Source organism: Protopterus annectens, chromosome 2.part1 (genome assembly GCF_019279795.1).
Source record: "Protopterus annectens isolate FY-2018-M chromosome 2.part1, PAN1.0, whole genome shotgun sequence".
NCBI lineage: Eukaryota > Metazoa > Chordata > Ceratodontiformes > Protopteridae > Protopterus > Protopterus annectens.
This window is the reverse complement of record NC_056729.1, coordinates 732,708,143-732,726,612: the sequence shown is the minus strand read 5'-3', so window position 1 is coordinate 732,726,612 and position 18,470 is coordinate 732,708,143. Positions and strand designations below refer to the sequence as shown.

Here is an 18,470-nt window from a genome sequence, read left to right as displayed (position 1 = left end):
GCCTTAACTCATCCCTGAACTCCACCTCACAATTACCCTTTTTCAATTTCCACCATTTGATCCTTGGTGCTGCCCTCACACTCCTCCTCCTCTTCTTGATAACCAATGTCATCCTACAAACCACTATCCTATGCTGCCTAACTACACTTTCTCCGGTCACCACTTTACAGTCTCCAATCTCCTTCAAACTGGCCCTCCTACATAAGATACAATCCACCTGTGTGCGTCTTCCTCCACTCTTGTATTTCACCCTATGCTCCTCCCTCTTGTTAAAATACATATTCACCACAGCCATGTCCATTCTTTTCGCAAAATCCACTACCATCTGACCTTCTGCATTCCTTTGTTTAACACCATACCTACCCATCACTTCTTCACCCCCTCTGTTCCCTTCACCAACATGCCCATTGAAATCTGTTCCAATTACCACTCTCTCACCCTTGGGTACAGTCATCACCACTTCATCCAATTCACTCCAAAATTTTTCTTTCTCATCCATTGCACACCCAACATGTGGAGCATACACACTAACAACATTTATCATTACACCATCAATTTCCCGCTTCATAAACATCACCAGTCATACTGCCAACATTCAAGCCAAACACATGAACATAGACTTTTGTGCATACAAAATGGTGTGGCTCATGAAGGAGAGGTAGAGGTCCTGTGGTAGCAGTGAAGGGAAGGACTAGAATAAGGGTGGAGTTTGTGTGCATTGAAGGGTAGGTGTAACAGAAGAACAACTACGAGCTCCTTTTTGTAACTGTCACACATAATGAGATATCAGTATTCTTATATTTGTAAAGAACAAAAATATCAGAATTTTCCATTTCTCTTTTTGTTAGAATAATCAATAATCAGAGGCATGAGGACTTAATTAGAAGACTGACTTGAACAGATTTTGTAACCATGTAGTGAAGCATAACTTCATACCAAAGATATATAATACAATGTCAACAGAAATAATGGCATAAAAGTCCAGTAGAACATTTTGGTATCACTATCAGAAAAATACTTCATTTGTGTTGAATTTGTCAAGGTCTCCAGGGTGAGACCTCTCAGTGCTGACACACTGAGAGATGGAGAAACTTTCTTAGTTCTGTACTTCTCTGGCATTCAGTAAGTTAACCTTCTGTCAGATACAGGGTTTGTAATCTATAATAAAGAGAGGCTGTGAGAGGCAAGATCCCACACAATGCAATTTATTACATATCTCAAAGTGATGGCTTTTAGTAATGTTAATTCCTACCATAGTTCGAGAAGTGAAGATGTGGAAGCTTCAGTTGCTCCTTAATTTGTGCTTTTGATGTTGTCAGTCAGTTGCATTTTAAGTTATGGCTTTGCAATGTTTTATGGGTAAAAGCATACAGTAAACTCTCAGTTACCGGCACCCATGGGGATTGGTGGATGGCAGATAACTGTAGTTTCTGGTGGCTTGAGAGTTACTATTAAAATAGGCCTAATACTGTACCCTATACTATTTGTTTGGTTTGACTTGTTCTCGGGTTGGAGAGAGGGACTGTATTCCTATCTTCCTTTTTAAAACTCTAAAACCGTAAGGTATGTTTCTGCGGGTGGGGGGGGGGGGGTGAGTGCAACACATGAAAATTGTACAGTATTTCTTTGATTTTTTTTTTTTTTTTGCTGGTTGCTTGAGTTCCAGTTAACTGAGGGTTTTACTGTATAAGGCATGCTGATTGTGCTGATTCTTTGTAAGTAAACCATATGTAAAGGTAGAAAGTGTGTGATTATTCTGAGTACTTACTCTTCTATCCCTTGTAACACTTTGAAGTTCAAGTTTTCCTCACTTCTGTCAAAGAAACCCTTGTTGTCCACAAAAATCAAATGCCTTTGGTTCTCTTTTCTCTGTACAATTTGTGTCAAGCTAATGTTGTCTGGACTATTACATTTTAGATTCAGTCCACTCTGCACACAAGAATCTTCCCTTCTGGGTTTAAATCCACAGCAGTTTTTATCCAAACGATCATGTGCCTGCAAATGAATAAAAACAAAACAAAAAAATATATATGTAAGCATTTTTTGAGAAAAGCACACAATGTAATTCACCTTTTTTCCACATTGTATTTTATTTGATGTTTATTATAAAACAAAAGTCACATGACAAACAAAAACACTTCAAACAGTCAACAGTAAGGTGAAATGGCACCTGCCTGATAAAATTACATGAACAGTTGAAACAATTGTCAACTCTACCTAGTACATCTGTACATGCTACCTATTTGGACTGTTTGCTCACAAGTCAATGATGATAATTTGCAGAAGGAAACAGGTATTACATATGAAGCATTTCTACACTGTGTTCTAAGCAAAACTGAATGGCTTTCTAGCAGATAATTGCACTGTGTTGGAGATCCACTGTCTTGGCACAGAACCACTAAATCTAGATGTAAGAAGATGAGCCTTATAATTTAGAGACCAAAACGCTGAGGAACAAAAAGGAGCAAAGCTCTCACAAATATCATATAGCAGTTATTTCAAGAAATGACCTCACTTCAGAAGCACTAGACTCTAGAGGTCTAAAGAAAGAAAAGTCATGATTAAGCCAGTGTATATTCCACTGGGACTTGTATCTCTCAACCTCTTAGGACAAGAAATCTGGACAAAGTCTAAAATTTAGAGGGACAAAGGCCCAAAAATAGGGACAGATTTTAAATATTGCTCTTATCAACTTAGAAAAGTTGCTTATATAACAGGATTTGTGTTGGCATACATTTTCTAAAGGATATGTGGCTCGAATGATTGTCACTGATGAAGTGACACCCCAACTCCAAACGCAAAAATGGGAAAAAGGGTAGAGGATGGATGGATGAAGCCTGAAACTCAAATACCTGTCATCATTTAATAATATCAGTCCTCAGTGATTTGCTAGAAAACCACAGATTTTATAAGGAAAGACTAAATATATGATGCAAAAATCTGGACAGTCTGTGAAAATCTGGACAGCTGAGAAGTGTGCTGGAGCTTAATCTATAAATGACCTAACTTATTCAAACAGCTTTTGACAACCTGGGAAACAAAAATTGCAATGACTGCTATAAAGGCTAGAGAAGCTAGGAACTGTGGGAATTTGTAATAATAGTCTTAAATTGTGTGAACACTGTAAACACAATCCACGCTGTGATGTTCAGTCATGTATTCAACATCAAACTGTGAACCTACTCTACTACAATTCTTACTTTTCTAATTACCGTTCTCAGTATCATATTAAATGGCATACACGCTGTCCTTCCCACTCCATTGTTAAATTCCAGGCTGGTATTATATAATGTATTTTCAAATATGAACCCATTCACAAACACAAGACTATTTTGATACCAGAGTGTATGTCATCAAAAACATCAAATGGATAGCTAGATTTTGTTTGTAGCAATACTTGTTGAATAATGCTAGTATTACATAACCTGCAGCAGTACCTCAGTATACCTTAATGACTTTCTGCTCTTAACATAGTCAACGTTGCATCTTCATACAGGCAATCTGTACTAAAAAAAAAGTCGGTGGAAGAGACAGCAGTGGAAGTATCCTCCATATACTACTTTGTTCATTTTGCAAACATCTTTGCACCTCGGAAGTAGCACATCATAAATATTACTCGGTGGCCTTCCTGTTAATTGATATCCTTATCACTAATTCATTGTTGTCCTTGTTTGCATTGTAAACCCAGTGATATTTCTGACATGAAAATGTATGCCAACACAAATCCTTGGCTAAACTTCTGGTGTCATTGTAAGGGGATCTAGTATTTGTCTGTCTGGGACAACATGATCGACAGACCACGCTGCTTTACCAGAGATGGCCTGCACCTGTCGTCCTTGGGATTCCGGATACTGGCTAAGGCTCTTGCCACCCCTATAATGCCTTTTATTAGGCAAGGTTCAAATGACAAATTCACCACTGTAACAGGTACAAGCAAGCAAAATCTGAGGGTAAAGCTACTCAATGCTAGAGGTCTAAACCTCAAAATGCACTCACTCGAGGTAATCCTTAAAATGGAGAACATCGACATCTGTACAGTGACAGAGACCTGGTTCAAAGCTCTAGAGAGCACCCCTGCATTACCAGGCTATAATTCATACCACACCTTTTGGCCACCTAACCCAGAACGAAGCACTAAAGGTGGAGGCGTGTCCATATTCATTAAAGATATCCACACCTCCAGGCTAGTTGCACAGCATAATGCATCCGAGATTATCCAAGTGCAACTAACTCTGGGCAAGACCGCAATCCAAATTGTAGCTTGCTACAGACCACCCCCCACCATGCCCCAGGATTCCCACTCCCCATTTCTTGATACACTGGAAAGTATTAGGGTACAACCCAACACCCTAATAATGGTCGATTTCAACTACCTCACCATTAACTGGGAAAACTACTCATGTACCAACTCTTTTGCTCAACGCTTTCTGGAATTCATAAATTCCAACACCTTGGATCATCTTATTCACACCCCCACCAGGGGCAGCAATATCCTAGACCTGGTCATTACCAAAATGGGCAACCGGTGTTCCACACCAGAGGTCAATTCCTCGTTAGTCAGATCCGACCACAAGCTAATCACCCTAGACATCCACATCCCACCCCCAATTAGGGAAACCACCGTAAAAAAACTTCTCCAAAGCCAACTTCACATTTCTTAAGACAGAAGTGGCAAACGTCATGACATCCATGCATATGGACAACAGAGGTACAACTGCTGAATCCTACACAAATGCACTTTATAAGCACTTACATGAGTGCATGGATCATGCTATCCCTAATAGAACCAAGATGCTATCCTCCAAAAAAAGGAAACCAATCTGGTGGTCCTCTGCCATAAACAAACTATACAACAGAAGAAAGAAACTATTAAAAAAAAAGAGTAAAATCCCATGACTGGAGGAACTCCCTGCTCAACCTCAGTAAGAAGCTGAGATCCCTCATAAAATCCTCCAAAGCTAGTTACGAAAACAAAATTGCCACTGACTCTAAAGACAACCACAAAGCATTATATAGTTATGTCAAGAATCTCAATGGCAACACTCAGATCAGCTCTGAGTTACAGCACAATGGTACTAAATATACAGACTCAACTGATATTGCCAACATCCTGGCAGATAGGTTCAATGTTAACTTTACCCCCCTCTCACCCCCTAGAGGGCCCATCTCTATATCGGAAGAATGCAAAGTTCCTGTAATTCTTTTGCTCAATGTTTTCTGGAATTCATATATTCCAACACCTTGGATCAACTTATTCACACCCCCACCAGGGGCAGCAATATCCTAGACCTGGTCATTACCAACATGGGCAACCGGTGTTCCACACCAGAGGTCAATTCCTCGTTGGTCAGATCCGACCACAAGCTAATCACCCTAGACATCCACATCCCACCCCCAATTAGGGAAACCACCGTAAAAAAACTTCTCCAAAGCCAACTTCACATTTCTTAAGACAGAAGTGGCAAACGTCATGACACCCATGCAGATGGACAATAGAGGTACGACTGCTGAATCCTACACAAATGCACATTATAAGCACTTACATGAGTGCATGGATCATGCTATCCCTAATAGAACCAAGATGCTATCCTCCAAAAAAAGGAAGCCGATCTGGTGGTCCTCTGCCATAAACAAACTATACAACAGAAGAAAGAAACTATTAAAAAAAAAGAGTAAAATCCCATGACTGGAGGAACTCCCTGGTCAACCTCAGTAAGAAGCTGAGATCCCTCATAAAGTTCTCCAAAGCTAGTTACGAAAACAAAATTGTCACTGACTCTAAAGACGACCACAAAGCATTATATAGCTATGTCAAGAATCTCAATGGCAACACTCAGATCAGCTCTGAGTTACAGCACAATGGTACTAAATATACAGACCCAACTGATATTGCCAACATCCTGGCAGATAGGTTCAATGTTAACTTTACCCCCCTCTCACCCCCTAGAGGGCCCATCTCTATATCGGAAGAATGCAAAGTTCCTGTAATCACGGCTGCACAGGTAAAACACAGCATCCATGGGACATGACAATATCCCAGGCTGCATTCTACATGAACTACAGAATGAACTGGCACCCTACCTAAGTACCATGTTCAATCATAGCCTCACCTCAGGCTTTGTGCCCACTAAATGGCACACCATGATGGTTATCCCACTCCACAAAGGGGGAGCCATGATGGACCCCAGGAACTACTGCCCCATTAGCCTGACGAGCCTGGTCTGCAAGGCCATGGAATGTATCATCACGGAACTCATAAACAAAGACATTGGTAATCTCCAAACTCTGGACCCTACCCAGTACAGGTTTGTAAAAGGCAGATCATGTCTCCTAAACCTGATTGACTTCTTTGAAGCAGTCACCAAAGCCATAGATGAGAGTAAGGTGGTTCACACAGCTTATCTAGATCTCACCAAGGCTTTCAACACCATCCTCCACTCTGGAATTATTGATAAGCTCACTAAACTAGGTATAAATCCCTATTTCACAAGATGGGTTGCCAACTGGCTCATGGACAGAACCCACACTGTGAAAGTAGCAGACTCCAAATCCGACTTCAGACCAGTGACAAGTGGAGAACCACAGGGTTCAGTCCTGGGTCCTCTCCTGTTTGGTATCTACTTCTGGCTACAGGCTAACACAGAAGGTCTTTGGCTAACAAAGTTTGCGGATGACTGCAAACTAGGAGCCATAATCAAAACTCCTAACGATGTGGACATACTACAAAAGGGCCTCACTGAGATAGATGCCTGGTGTCAAAGCCATGGCCTGAAGTTCAGTGTCAAAAAGTGTATTGTCATCCCCTTTGGTAAAAACTCTGTACCCATGAACTACCACATAAGTGGTAGTCTACTTAACGCTGAAAGTGTGATAAGAGACCTTGGGACACAAGTGGACAGTAGTCTCTCCTTTGATAATCACATTGCCACAGTGGTCAGGAAATCCTTTTATGTGGCTCACCTCATCACAAAAGGTTTCTCATCCAGAAGAAAAGAGGTCATTGTTCCCCTCTACTCATCACTCATTAGACACATTATAGAGTACAATGCCCCTTTTGGTATGTACCTCACAAGACAGCTACAACAACTGAAAAGGCCACAAAAATACCTCACAAAGAGGATTACTGGCCTCAGACAGATGCCCTACGCAGACCGTCTCAAAAAATCCCGACTTTACTCCGTTGCATATCGCCTACTCAGAGGCGATCTCTGCCTAACATACAAAGCTATGTCAAACCCAGAGCTGTTGGACATGCTCCATTTAAAGAAATCCCAATCCCTCTAAGCTACATGCTCTAGGGACCTAAACCTTGTCAGAACATGCTGGAGGGATAGATTCCTGTCACAGAGACTTCCCATACTCTGGAACAGACTACCTATCTGTGTCAGACAGAGCTCCTCATTAGCACTCTTCAAGAAAAATCTTGATGATTGGATGGGAAATAGGAAATTCACCCCAGGGATCACTTCTGCGGCTCTGCTCGACAGGGGCACAGGAAAATAATTTTCTTGGGTGGCGAAAGCTAGGGTACCTTTTTGGCTAGGCTTATATAGGCCTTAGGGCTAATAGCCTAGTACCTACCTATGAACCTATGAACCTATGAACATTCCATTGTTTATTCACATTGTTGTGACTAAATGCATCTATATACCTACTTTTTGCTATAATGCTACAATGGTAACATTCTCAAAGATTATATTTATTGGGTTCAGGCTCCTAGGCAGTGAGACATTTTCCTGTGGTAAATTTGGTCAGGACATGCAACTGAAGTGACGTTCAGCAGCAGATGCATACTGCTGTTGCATATTCTCTGCAGGCAAAAAGAAGCATGCAGTGCCATGCCCACAGTTTCAATAACCAGATGCACAGAGAGAAATAATGTCAGTGGCCAACAATGCACCACAAGGCACCAAGCATTATGGCAGACAGGCTGCCCAGTGAGCATATCAGTAGCATTACCAATACCGTGTACAACAGGCGTTGCCTATATTAATGGCATGTGTGGGCCATTACTCCCTTCACCGTGTTTCGGGAACATTACCTAAGACACATACTGGGGTATTAATGTGACTATAGTAATATGCAGGATTTCCACCATACTGTAGCACACTTTTACATATAGTAGGTAGATAAGCATGTACTGTACACCAAGCACAAAATATACTTCCCCTGCCCACATATACTTGTTTATTGCAGCTAAGGTCATGGTGCTGAGTGCTTCTCTTTGTCCACAGGAAATTTTCAGTAGCCATATGTCTCTGCAGCTGGATGTCACTTCAGCCATGTGTCTCCAACCAAAGGTAAGACGGGAAACATGTCGGTGCCTAGGAGCCCAAACCTGATTTTAACAATTTAACTTAGTCATATGTTACATCCTTCTTGAAATCACATAGCATACACCATTTTCCAGATGTTTCAGCCATCAAGGTCCATAACGCCTACAGGCCGTGGTTTAGAAACTGTAGTCTTATTTTCTGGCTATTGTTTTTTCCTACTAAATATTATCTCATATCAAAAGATATGTGTCTGTATCTTTGAAGGTTAATATAGAACCCTCTTGCTGTAGTTGCTTCTCTTTTTTTGCATCAGGCTCTAATGACCTAACAACCTGAATCATTTGTCACTTCCATTCCTTAGAACATGGAGACTCACAGTCTTACTCCAAAACCTGCAGTGCTTTAAGCACTGGGTAAAGGACAGTTTAAGCAACTCTGTGTGATGCATGATCTACATCAAGTGCCTTAGGGCCTGGGTTCAATAATTGTTTTCTGCTTTAATGGTTAAGACAATTATTCTCTTCCACAATGAAAAGCTTGGCAGATGAGTTTTCCCATTTTAGCAGCTTGTCTGGGCTTTAGCCTAATGTGATACTGGAGGGATATCTAAAGGCTATACAATGAATTTCAAAGTTTAGCTTTAGGCTATTTCCGGTCACATATCAACTCTGGCTCTGGGGAAGATGGAGTTTTCTTAAGTCTCATTATTATATTATGACCCACCAGAATTATATTGCTACACAAGTCAAGCTTCAGGTCTGATCTCAAGACACCAAAACTATGCATTATGCACAAATATGATAAAACTGCAGGATATTTTTGAAATGCTGCTGTTTTAGAATCACTTCTCAAGCTTTATTTCCACTCTGAAAGTGCAGCTCACTAGACAGGTTATGATATACAACAGTTTCAAAATCTCCCAGCTCTGTCTGGTTCATAGTTTCATACTAGGCTATCTGCCCTAGGGCATTTATAAGCCTAGCCAGAGTGTGTTTGGCTTTCGCCACCCATTTTAAATTAATTTTGCTTTGGCCTTTTTTGAGGTTAGTATACTGTGCCTCTGTCTAACAGTGACACAGAAGTGATACCCGGGGTAAACCTACGATCCCCCATCCACTCATCAAGATTCCTCTTGAAGAGAGTCAATGAGGGACTCTGCCTAACCTGGACTGGGATTTTATTCCAGAGTGAAGGGAGCCTCTGGGTTATGAATCTGTCCCTCCAGCATGTCCTTTTTATTTCAGTGCTGAGGTTCAAGTCTCTCGAGCTCGTAGCTCGATGGGATTTGGATTTTCTGAGGTGCAGCATGTCCATTAATTCCTGGTTGGACATGGCTTTATACATCAGGCACAGATCGCCTCTGAGCAGGCGGTATGCCACTGAGTAGAGATGGAGTTTCTTTAACTGGGCAGCATATGGTATCTGTTTGAGCCCTTTGATCCTCTTGGTGAGGTACTTTTGGGGTCTTTCCAGTTGCTGCAGGTGTCTGGTAAGGTACATCCCAAAAGGGGCATTGTACTAAATTATGGGCCTGATGAGGGATGAGTAAAGAGGCACGATGACCTCCCCTGATCTAGATGTGAATCCCTTCATGATTAGGTGGGCTATATAAAATGTTTTTCTAACCACTTTGGCCATGTGGTTGTCAAATGAGAGATTGCTATCAACTTGGGTCCCCAGGTCCCTAATTACTTCTTCTGTACTTAATGGATTATCACTTATGTGGTAATTTGTGGGCACTTTGTTTTTGCCAAAGGGGATGACTATACACTTTTTGGCATTTAGCTTGAGGCCATGACTCTGTCACCAGTTGTCTGTTTCGATGAAGCCCTTTTGGAGGATGCTTGTGTTGGCTGGAGAGTCGATTATGGTGCCCAGTTTGCAGTCATCTGTGAACTTGGTCAGCCACAGTCCTTCCGTGTTGGTCTGTACCTCTGAGAAATATATACCGAACAAGAGAGGTCCCAGGACTGAGCCTTGTGGGATGCTACTTGTAACTGGTTTGGAGTCTGACATGGCTCCAGCAATTCTAACCATGTGGGTTCTGTCCTTGAGATAGTTTGCAACCCATCTAGTGACATAGGGGTTTATATTTAAGCTGGTGAGCTTATCTATAATGCTCGAGTGGGGTATTGTATCGAAGGCTTTTGCGAGGTCCAGGTAGGCTGTGTGGACCACCTTCCCCTTGTTAATGGCCTTGGTGACTGTTTCAAAGAAATCGACCAGGTTTAAGAGGCAGAATCTGCCCTTAACAAAGCCGAACTGGGCAGGATCCAGTGTATGTAGATCCCCAATATCTTTATTTATAAGGTCCATGATGATCCTTTCCATAGCTTTGCAGACCAAGCTAGTCAGGCTTATAGGGTGATAGTTTCCAGGATCCCTTTAGGCACCACCTTTGTGGAGAGGGACCACTGTTGCTGTACGCCACTCTTTGGGTACATATCCTGTAGTAAGGCTGAGATTGAACAGTAGTTTTATGTTTGGGTTTAGCTCCTTGGAGTTCATGTAGGATGCAGCCCGGGACACCATCTGGTCCCCTTGATGCTGTGTTTTTTGCTTTGAAGATGGCGGCTCTTACCTGAGCATCTGAGATGTCAGGGGGGCAGCACTCTGCTGGTATAGATATTTGCCCTATTGGTGGGGAGGGGGGAAGAAGTTTGCACTGAACCTGTCAGCTAGGATGTTGGCAATGTCTGTGGGTTCAGTGTATTTTTTGTCATTTTGGACTAATTCTGAGCATATCTGGGAATTCCCACCCAGGTTCCTAACATAACTAAAGAAAGCCTTGTGATTATCCTTAGTGTCCTGTGCAATTTTTCTCTCAAAGCTGGCCTTAGACGATTTTATGAGTGCCCGTAGTTTTTTGCTAATACTGATCAGAGATGCCTTCCCTTTTTGGGATTTTGCTCTATCATGTAGTAGCTTCCTCCTTCTATTGTATAGTTTGTTTATGGCTGGGGTCCACTAGACAGGACGTCTGCCTTTGGAGGATTGGGTCTTGTTTTACTTGGGATTGTATGATCCATGCATTCCTGAAGGTGTTCATAGAATGCGTTTATAAAGGATTCTGCAGTCTGGGCCGTATTTTCCACAGGCCCGGGGGCTTTGAGGGATTCCACATTGGTTTTGAGGACTGTGAAATTTGCTTTAGAGAAGTTTTTCACTGTGGTTTTCTGGGCAGGGGGTGGGGTCGGGATGTGAATATCCAGTGAGATTAGTTTATGGTCTGATCTTACCAGTGAGGGATACACTTCTGGTCTGGAGCATAGAGTCCCCATGTTGGTGATGATCAGGTCCAGTATGTTTTCCCGTCTTGTGGGAGTCCGATAAAACACCAAGTCAGCTGAACTTCCAAAGGTCTCCTCTGTAGGAGTGGTAACAAGTTGTTCCATAGCATTTGAGTTTATAAATTCTAGGAACCTTTGGGCTAGGGTGTTGGAGCTAGAGTAATACTCCCAGTCTATGTTTGGGTAGTTGAAGTCACCCAATATAATGGTGTTTGGAGAGACCTTCATATTTTCCAGTGTTCTCAGGAAGGCCAAGTGGAGTTCCTGGGTTTGGGAGGGTGGTCTGTAGCAGGCTATAAACTGGAAGGCAGTTTTACCCACTGTTAGTTGCACATGGATAGTCTCTGATGCTTCGTGCTGTGCCACCAACCTGGAGGTGTGGGTATCTTTGACGAATATTGATACTCCCCCTCCTTTTGTGGTTCGGTCCAAGTTTTGGGGCTGAAAAGCATGGTATGAGGTATAACCTGGGAGTGCTGGGGTGCTCTCGGGAGACGTGAACCAGGTTTCTGTTACTACACAGATATCGATGTTCTCCATGCTAAGGAGAGTTTCGAGTGCATGCATCTTGAGGTTTAGACTTCTGGCATTGAGTAGCACTACTCTTAGTTTCTTATCCCTTGTGATACCTATGGAGGTGGGTTTGTCTTTTGAGTAGCAAGAGCCTTTGCCAATACCCAAAAGCCCAGGGGTGATAGGTGCAAGCCGTCCCTAGTGAAGCATTGTGGCTTGTCGAGCATGTTATCTCAGGCTGACAGGCATTGGATCCCCTTTGAATGACACCAATACTTAAGCCAATTGTTGAAATTGATCATCTTGTCTTCATATCGTGGCATCATTCTTGGTGAGGGTAAGATGCTACTCAAGGTCAGGGTCATACCGGCCTGGGCTACATGCTCAGAGAGCTCCTCTATGTCTCTTTTCATGTAGTCCAGGGAGGTACGTCTCAGGTCATTCACACCAGCATGGACAATGACAGAGTCATATTTGTACTTGCCTTGGAGTGACCTGCATGCTTGTGTTATGTGGTGGATCCTAGCACCCGACAGGCAGCTCACTGTGACCTTCTCCTTGTTCAGCCTGGTGAGCGGCTGACGATAGAGTCACCTATTACAAGTGTATCAGGTGTGTTGTTTAGCCTTAAGGGCTGTGACTGTTCAGCACACTGGCTTTGTGAGCTATGTGTTGCATGTGTTTTGTTTTGGGATAGCGGTTGCTTGGGTGTCTGCTTTGGAGGTCTCTGCTGCTTAGGCAGATTTTTATTTAGAGCCTCCGAGTATGTTTTTGTGTGTTTATGTGTTTGGTTTACTGTCGTGGTAGGTCTATGTGAGACTGGAATTGTAGTGAGTGTTGTTCCCTTTTCCTCCTGACTGGTTATGCCAGTACTGAGTTGAGAGTGCTTAGCCTCCAGTTTGGCTATATGGTTGCATCTCTCACATGTGTTGGAATTTGTTGGGAGGAGGAGAGGGTTGTCTGTGTACATGAGGCAGTTGTAACATTGCCTCAAGTTTCCCAAATTCACCAGCTGGACCGGAGAGGAGATTGACAACTGACTTTTGGACATGCTAGAATAGTATTGGGAATTCCTTTATAATTGAAAAAAAGGGCCATTGGGGAACAAGGTACTCAAGGGGAGTTTGTGAGGGTGTAGTGTTTTTAATTTTTTAGTGCTGACTTATATAACTGCTTTAGTGAGCAAGTGCCAGGTAACTTAAATGCAATGTGCTACAGGTAACTTAAATGCAAAAATGACAAACAGGAACTTTCATTCAAGTGAAACAAGGAAATAAGTACAGTAATCAATGCAGATATCACTAGGGATCCACAGAAGCGCTGAAAAGCCGCGTTTTAGGTGGAATTAGCGTTTCAGGGAAATAACAAGCAAACAAACAACAAGCATACAAACAAAGCTAGATTCAGCAGGCCTGGATCTAGTCTATGCTACAGCAAACAAGGTGTACCAATTTCAGTAAGAAACAGTTCAAATATGCAGGCACTATAAGCCTTTAACCAGAAATTCTGAGCTCAGAAGGGCAGAGTCCAGCCTCTCCTCCCACAAGAGTGCAGACCACGAACCGTCTTCATAGGTTCATAGGTTCATAGGTTCGTACTAAGCTAACTGCCCTTGCGAGCCATTTTAAGCCTAGCCAATTATCCCTTGTGAGACTCAAACACTGTACCTTGTGTTTGTAAGGCAAACACCTTAACCATTAGGCCACCCTCCCAACACCCTCTTAATGTAAAATAACTGGCCTGAAGCCCAAGTGCTTAAACTAGAACTAATACACTTTTAGAATAACAGACACTGAGCCCTCAGTCAGCAGTTCCCAACTTAGAAGGATGTAAGCTACCTGTCCAGCCACCACAATGCAGGACACAAACCTTCCTAATGTAAAACAACTGGTCTGAAGCCCAAGTGCTTAATCCAAAAGACAGAATGATAGCTAGACTTTAATCAAGTTACTACCAAGCAGTAATAAATACAATTGAATACTTTAAAGAATGCCTGGATTAGTGCTCAAGTTATACAAACAAAGCTAGATTCAGCAGGCTTGGATCTAGTCTATGCTACAGCAAACAAGGTGTACCAATTTCAGTAAGAAGCAGTTCAAATATGCAGGCACTATAAGCCTTTAACCAGGAATTCCCAGCTCAGAAGGGCAGAGTCCAGCCTCTCCTCCCACAAGAGTGCAGACCATGAACCCTCTTAATGTAAAATAACTGGCCTGAAGCCCAAGTGCTTAAACCAGAATTAATACACTTTTAGAATAACAGACACTGAGCCCTCAATCAGCAGTTCCCAACTTAGAAGGATGTAAGCTACCTGTCCTGCCACATGTCCTGTCTGAGCACCGAGCCAAAGCCTTTGTTTATCCTCTCTGTCTTCTGTAGAATAATTCTACAATACTGTCCAGCTGCTTAAGTCAGGGAAGGTAGCAAGTCTGCCGGGACTAGCTACACAGCTCTCCAAGGTTTGCGTCCCCAGTGTGAAGCACCTTTGTTTCCAAATGTAGTTCTGTCTACTTACACCTCATTGTCTAGCTCATGGGACAATTTTCTAACTGCTGTTAGAATGAATCCCATGAAAAATCTTAAACTATTTTACTCACATCAGTATATTTTGGCATAAAACATAGACTACACTCTGAAGTAAGGAACACTGATTACACTTGTCATCCTTTTCCTAGTACACCTGGGAACAGAGCAAATACTTAACAGCAATGCTTACACTGAAAACTAGAAAGAGGGTGATTAATTTGATCAGCATGCCTCAGTTCAGCCTGTATTGCCATCCCCCCAACTTTGATGGCAGTACAGTTAATATGTATATGTTAATGGGGTCTGGGGAGTTTCTTCCCACAAGGGACACCCCCAGCATTTTGTTTCTGATTGACTGAAAGGGGTTTTCAGTCTAGCCATTTTAGAGTATTGGAGATTACAAAAAAAGATTCATAGTCATATCCTGACCAATGAATATTGCAATCTATAGGCAAACAAATGATAATCTCAGGAAGGAGCTATGTAAACTCAAGTAGGATTGCTTATTTAGAGTTTTGAGAGAACTCCCATTGCCCATAGGTTTTCAAAGGGAAGCTTCGCAAATTACCTAAACATGCTTTTCAGTATATGAAATGAGAGCCATTTTCAGTATTACACTTATTTTGAAGAGCAGTACCAGACAAGGATGACCTCTGCCCACCTTTATTTTGCTCATGCCCTAAAGTGCTCTACCAGACAAGCCAAAATCCATTTGTCGTTGGGTATTACTGGCAACTCTCATTCTTTCAAGATGATTTAATCCTGTACCTGTATAATCCCAACTTCTATAGCTCTGGACCTATCTCCTAGAAGATGGGACTTTATCAAAGTATAATGTTAAAAGTTCTGAATTTGTAGCTCCTAGTATTTATTAGCTGTAACCCCTCTTCCCATAGTAGGGTATCACTCCCATTTAACTGGCCACTGATTATCTTAATTGACTAGGACATTAATTGTTTCTTCCTTGGTCCTTTTTTGTGTCCTATTCACTAGCTTTGCATTATGCTCTGACCACAGACAGTCATTCCTCTACAAATATATCTCAAAAATACTCAAGAAGATTTATGTCTCTTTACCAGAAGAAGGGCTCCAACACCAAATTTTCTACCCAATTACCTTAACTTTGGCTACCCCCATGCAAGAACATGGTGTGGACACTTGTATATTAAATGAAATAGAACAATAACTCTATCTAGTTTGTCCAGGCTCACAGATAAAAACTCACAGCAGCACTACTCGTCCACTCTTCCCTTGTCCCACACAGTCATAGAAGGTCCATTTGAATATCCTTTTATGACCTACTCTGTAATCTAGTCTACAAGACCACCACCCTATCTGTGAAAAAAAAACTTCAAGTTTAAAGTATGGTTTGCTTTCATATATGTGATGATGTACTCAGCAGTTAGTACTGAGGCCTGAATTACAATACAAAGGGAAGTGATGCAGTGCTTCCAGTACTAAGGTGCAGTCACATTTGTTCTAGTCCTACCACTGGCAAATATTACAACTACCTATAGAAGTGAATGAGCTAGAGAGTGTTGGATCCAAAATAATATCATTAATGCAGAGCTGAACGTTTAGGAGAGGGGAGACAGGGAGTCTAAGAAATGGAAAGATGTCTTTTAATTAAAGTAACACATAGACATTGTGGATTAATGCTTAGTTTTGATTCGTCATCTCCCTGTCTCACATATGTATGTGAGCACAGGCTCTTACGATATGGTGTGTGCATGTGTGTGTGTGTGTGTGTGTGTGTGTGTGTGTGTGTGTGTGTGTGTGTGTGTGTGTGTGTGTGTGTGTGAGTATGTGAGTGTTTGTGGTGTGCATGCTTGTGTGTATGAATGTTATTTGTTTCTCTGTAAGCAACGAGACTTACTGTCCATGCTGGGATATATGTGCTGCAGATACCATGCAACAGGTTGTCTGAGTTTAAACCACCGAAGCCTGTATGTATGATAATATCTAGACTGTGCCACTCTAAAATACTTTATGCACTTTTAAAGCAGGTGCATGTTGTGTGGGTGTGGGTGTGTGTGTGAGTGTGTGTGTGTGTGTGTGTGTGTGTGTGTGTGTGTGTGTGTGTGTGTGTGTGTGTGTGTGTGTGTGTGTGTTTTATTAAGAATAATAATAATAGTAATAATGACAATAGCAATAATAATAATAATAGTAATAATACAGTGGTTACTTTATAAGTGCTGTTTTTAAAGAACTGTTTCACTTTGGTAAGGAAACTACCATGGATTCATAAGGAATCCGAGCATGAGTGCTAAGAGTTGCAGTCAAAAGGGGCTGTTTCTATGATCATTAGAAATGTGCTTCAGAGACATGTTAGCTGCAATTAGGAAATACCTCATTATCATCTGATTTGCATGTCTCTGAATTGCATGGTGTTACCTACCACTTGTGCTAATCAGAACTTTCCACTGGTAATCAACCTGAAGGCACATGCGTCATGTTGGCACAGGCACCCGCCATTCACTCTCCCCCACACATGCACACATTCACACACACACACACACACACACACACACACACACACACACATACACACACACACACACATACCCATATTGTACATGGAATACCTCATTACCATATAGCTCAGCTGTGGATCTTAAAGACTGTGAAGGATCACTGTGGTGGGCCTATCTCTGAGTCAGAAAAGAATGTTTCAAGTGGTACCACTTTTTGTCAGGGCCTTCATTCGATGGCAGCCCTTTCTGAATCCTGCCCATAGATTTGTTTTTCCAATGGAACCATAAAACATTAGAAAGTTATTGAAAGATTTCAATATCTCCTGCGTAATAGAAAATGTTATTTAATATAAAACCTAGCAAACAACTTATCCTTTGCAAACATATATTATGCTTTATAAATTCCATACATAAATAAGAGATTTCATACTACAGAAGTCAGCCTTTTCAGGACTAGTAATTCTAAATGAGGCAACAACTAATACATTTACTTCCATTTTCATATGAAAAGCAGAACTGTATTATATTAATTTAGTTTTAGAAAAATGTTATTATGTAAATGTCATCACTTAAGACTAAATAAACTGGCAGTTTATGATAGGATGAAAATTACCATAATATTTGAGTATGTACATTTTTTAATATTAAGCACCTAACATTAGTTCTGGTTTACCTAATTTACATTCTCAAATATTAATGTTGCATTCTCTGCTGTTTTCTTCTTTTTTAATGACACTTTATTTTCTAGGTCATCTGTATTCCCTCCAATATACCTAATTCCTCTCTTATTGCTTTTAATGCTTTTATACAAACTGTGTTCTTTCTTTCTTGTCATTTGACATTTTTCAATTTTTCTGGCCATTCTCTCCCAGACTATCAGGCCCCTTCCTCACAATTCTGACCCATCTCTCCTCACAGGCTTGCCATAAACACATTGCCAGATGAGGCAACAGATGGACCAGCATGAGCCATCATCCTGAAGTGGTTCTGATATTTTTTTCTTTGTCAGAGTGTGCCCACCCCCATATCATGAGCAAAAAATAATCTGATGGCAGGCTCCCATTACTCTGAGACACTGCAGGAGTTCCAGATCTACAGTATTGGCAGTAATCCTTGCTGGAAACAACTGCCCCAACAATGGCGAGGTGAGTTGACACTTCCTCCTAGCTCCACGTAAGACCCTTTGGAGATTATATCTGCTCCATGTCTCCTGTTCTGCAGTCAGAGCTCCTTCTCCCCACATGGTGGAGCTGCGTCAGATACCTATTCTCATTCATGTTGTTTTCCCTTCAGATGCACTATTGCTCACTTTTTTGCATGTAATTTAACCTGTTTGGTTTTAACCTGTGTATAAAAGTTTGTCATTTTTTGTTTCTCTGCTGTTTTAAACC

General features: G+C 41.6%; 1 protein-coding gene across 1 annotated transcript in view; it reads right to left on the bottom strand.

The window, feature by feature from the left end:
• Positions 1-18,470, bottom strand: part of GASK1B (golgi associated kinase 1B) — a 371,609-nt gene that overhangs the window by 172,655 nt on the left and 180,484 nt on the right. Inside the window, exon 3 of the mRNA XM_044062453.1 lies at positions 1,769-1,995. Coding sequence (XP_043918388.1) covers positions 1,769-1,995 — 227 coding nt within the window. The remainder of the gene's footprint in view (positions 1-1,768; positions 1,996-18,470) is intronic.